This window comes from Nematolebias whitei, unplaced genomic scaffold (genome assembly GCF_014905685.2).
Source record: "Nematolebias whitei isolate Nwh7 unplaced genomic scaffold, NemWhi1 Nwh_scaf_5179, whole genome shotgun sequence".
Taxonomy (NCBI): domain Eukaryota; kingdom Metazoa; phylum Chordata; class Actinopteri; order Cyprinodontiformes; family Rivulidae; genus Nematolebias; species Nematolebias whitei.
The window spans coordinates 1-4,191 of NW_023623724.1; the positions used below are offsets into that span (position 1 = coordinate 1).

The following is a 4,191-nucleotide window of genomic DNA, read 5'->3' on the forward strand; positions in this document are numbered from 1 at the left end:
GCCACATATCCATCCATCCATCCATCCATCCATCCATCCATCCATCCATCCATCCATCCATCCATCCATCCATCCATCGCGGCCGGAGCTGCTAACTCTCCAGCATTCCGCTGCCTGCACCAGCTGAGTGAAGCGAGCGCGCACGGGAGAACTCACTGTTGCAGTTCTTCTAAATTTAAAGCATCAGTCAAAAATTGCGTTATGAATATGGAAAAAAAAAGACATATATAAGTCGCTTCAGCGTATGAGTCACAGGACTGACAAATGAATGCAAAAACTGCGACTTATATGCCGGAAAATACTGTAATTACAGGAAGGTCTGGCATCTTTGAGGGAAACTTGAGACTGGTTTGTCAGTAGAGTGTTCACCTCAGTCTGCACCATGGCTGGTCTCTGTGTGCGCAGCATTTTGACTGTTTGGAAGATGTCCACTGCTCCTTCGTAACGCATCCTCTCCAGGACAATACTCAGAGTGATGAAGACACCTGTCCGCCCAACTCCAGCACTAAAAGGAAAACATGTTTACACTTTACACAGCGTCACGCTCCACACGTCACATCGAACGCCTCGCTTCTGAACAGTGACTGGTTTCTGTGAGCAGCTGCAGAGGTTCACCTGCAGTGAACAGTGATTGGTCCGTCCTGGCCGAACTGCTCCTTGGTTTTGTGCACTTGGCCGATGAAGTCGATGAAGCCTTCCCCGGATTTGGGCACGCCTTGCTCCGGCCAGTCAGTGAACTGGAACTGGCGCACTGTTCTCGACTGGCCATCCTGCGGAGGTGGGCGGATTGGCAGAAACACGACCACGTAAATATCTCAGAAACACTTTCACACTACGCTGAATTTAAAAACACAAAGCTGCCAGTTTTTTTAATTTATTTTTATTTCATCACACAATTTTTTTGCTGAAAATATGTAGCCGAGTTTATTTCAAAAAGACTATTATAAGAGCTTCTTGCTGTATCGACTGAGAGAGGCTCTGCCAGGCAATATCCTTATTTTCTTTCTTCTAATCGTTACTGTTATCTGACCCTGGATCAGTTAGCTGTGGTTAACTTGCAGCTGTAACGTCAGGACGTCTGCTGCTGTCAGCCACTCAGTAAGCAATTACATCTTTTCTCTTCAGCTCAGCCTTTCTGACTCCCCTTTAATGGAGATCAATAGAGCATCTGTCGATGTGGCGTCAACTGCAGGACAGGCTTAACTGGAGTAATCTATGACTGGCACATGGTCACGCAAGTAAACATGCGCACGCACACACATGCTGCCAAGGTAATCTGGAGGCAGCAGGGTTGAATGAGTAGCCTACAGCACCTTGTCAATAAGGCGAATCTGCCGCGATACACACTTTCGCATATAAAACACTCGCTGTGCAACACACGACGGGTCGATACGACATGCTTTGCGTCACTGCCCCCCCCCCCCCCCCCAACAACACCGAGGCTGAAAAATCAAGGAGTGGAATGGTGCAAAGTCTGGAAGTAAGAGTAGGAGACATAAACGCACCCTGGCATCTGTAACTTTGAACTCCCGGAGGATGTACTGAGGCATGTTGTACTCGGCCATCGGGTCCACTACAAAGTACTGATACCTGGCGGAGCGCTCGGCGGGCCAGTACTGGTGACACTTCTCCTGATAAAGCAGCAAAAAGAGGAAACATGGTTGTGATTTTTTAAAATCTGCTGGCACATTTAAATGTAAACAGTCGTGGCTGTGCAGTGAATAGAAGGTAAATGTAGATGTTTGCTCTGATCACAGAAAGTTTAATCAATAAAAATCTTTATTGCTTTCTGAGTGTACTCTGATGACAGCTGAAGTGAGTTTTAAATCTGTGTGAAGTGGTTTTGTTTCACAAGATGAATTCTTTACTCTCATGTAAACAAACGAAAGGGTGGAAGTATTTTTTTTCCCTAAATGACATACAGGCAGATTTTAAGCACCTTACAAAAGATCTGAATGTTTTATTGTCCTGCAACAACTTTTTCCAGTATTTTTTTTTTATTTTTATAAAACTTGTTAAACAAAAAAAATTTTTTTCATTTTTTTCAAAGAAAATTTTGAATTCACCATGTGATTTTAATGCAAAAAGAATGAGGTTATGTCATAAAATATGGAAGGAGACAACAAACTCCAGACTTTGGAGAGAGTTTGGGTGGAGGAATCTCACAAGGTTCTTCATTACACCCAAGATAAAGAATAAACCAGATCTCATCTCCCATGTTGGAGAATGTGTGGAAATAAAGAAGCAAACGATATTCTGGGAGTGTCAAAATTAGATTTGTTTTGGCAAAATGTGAACACTACAATGCATACTATTTTGAGATACCCATTATCAAAAGATTTTAAGACAATGTATAATGGAAACATAAAAAAAAGTGTTTTGAATAAAGACATGTACTTAAGATACTGTTAATTGCATGCATAGAAGCTACAAGAAGAAACTGCAATCAGATATCAGCTCCCTCCATACGACTATGGCTGAATATGGTTAGAGAAACTTATGAGACAGAGCAAATTATTTTCATTCTTAGACTAAAAGACGACATTTTTATGAATAAATGGGGAAAAATGGAAACAGTACGACACCCAAGAAGAGATATGAGGAAATTCAGAATTATTAAAAGAGGAATTTCTAGACCCTAGATCGAAATTTATTTTTATTTTCATCTATCTATCCATCCATCCATCCATCCACAAACTGTATACATATATATATATATACATATATATATATATATGTATATATATATTTGAAATGTTATCTACGCTGGAAAATGTTAATAAAAATTAAAGTGGAAAAAATATGGGAGCAGAAAAGTAATAATATATTACTGTTATTTTATACAATCACATGCATTTCTATATTATGTGAAGGACAATTTTATTCTGAGCAAATTCACTTTCTTGTAGTGAAAAATTAGCGTTAAAAATAAAAAATAAATGCTTCCAGACTCTGTGAATAATCGTTTTAGGGTCTGTTTCTAATTGAGCAGTCCTGTGGTCCATACCCGCCCCATTTCTCTCAGCTTCGTCAGCATGACCACGATGGTGGAGTTGTGTTCCCAGAGCATCCTCCAGAAGTCCTCCGTAGTCTCTGCCAGTGGACCCTGGGTAGCAATATATCCTCTCTGTTGCCTACACACACAAACACACACTTTATGAAGTCACCTCGTCTCTGCATCCTCCTCGTTTTTTTGTCCACCGAGCATCACCCTGAAAATGGGGTCAGGCTTCAGGCAGGAAGAGGGACAATCACCACACTTGTGTAAACCACAATGAAAGGCTGACTCATCAGGAAGTCTTCGCCGTCCGTCCCCCTCTTTATAGGGATGGAGACGAGTGCCACACAGTGAGACAAATCTTGGGAACAATGCTCGTTAGCAATGACAGACCTGACGTGACGTGACGGATGGAGAAAAGCTCTCCAATCCAGTCCCTTATCAAAGCATGATAAAGCGGACAGGAGGGTCAGGTCAGATTAGTGTTTGAGCGATAACAGCATACCTGTATCCATCAATGTAGCTGGAGTTGATGTAGTCGGAGCCTTCCAGACCTCTGATTGGCTGGAGGCACACGCGAGTGGTTTCATAGGGCATGATGTTCACCAGTCGGTTCTTGAATTTGTTGCAAGGGAGATTGGCTGTGACAAACCGGGATGTGTGGGCTTTGGTGTTAGCCAGGCGCTGGAAGAAAAAAATAGAACAAAAATGTAGGACGGTGTGTTTTATGTTTTAATTATGAATATTTAGAAAACAAAATGTGATTTAACTTATCAAAAAGGAGGATAATTTAGGATTATTTGCTTATAAGCTAACACAAAGCATTGTACTGCTGTAGAGCCCACTGAGACTAGAAGACGAGGACACAAAACATATACTATAATTTATTTATTGACCCTCCTGTAAACTTTACAGCTTTGCAAGCATTGTTGCTTTAAACGCACATTGTTTTGAATGTTAGACTATTGATTTATTTTATAATAAAAGGCAAAGTGACCTTTCTTCAAATCCCTGTGTAATTGATTCACTTTTCAAAAAAGAAAACTACAAATAAATAAATAAATAAATAAATCACATTTGAAAGAAGAACAAATCAATAGTCCAGTTTATGTAACATGAGACACTACAGGTGACTGTTAAGGTTTGAGGATAATCATGCCTTAAACATGAAGATAAGATCAGATAAGATCAGA

The 4,191-nt window shown here is 40.7% G+C and overlaps 1 protein-coding gene across 1 annotated transcript; it reads right to left on the bottom strand.

The window, feature by feature from the left end:
* Positions 1–369: 369 nt before the first annotated feature.
* LOC119429669 (receptor-type tyrosine-protein phosphatase S) lies at positions 370–3,682 on the bottom strand (the record flags this gene model as incomplete). The annotated part of the gene is given in 5 exon segments (XM_037697251.1): positions 370–505; positions 616–770; positions 1,506–1,631; positions 3,008–3,134; positions 3,504–3,682. Coding segments are annotated over 5 exon segments (723 nt in total), but the record flags the coding sequence as incomplete, so codon positions are not given.
* Between the last annotated feature and the right edge of the window lie 509 nt (positions 3,683–4,191).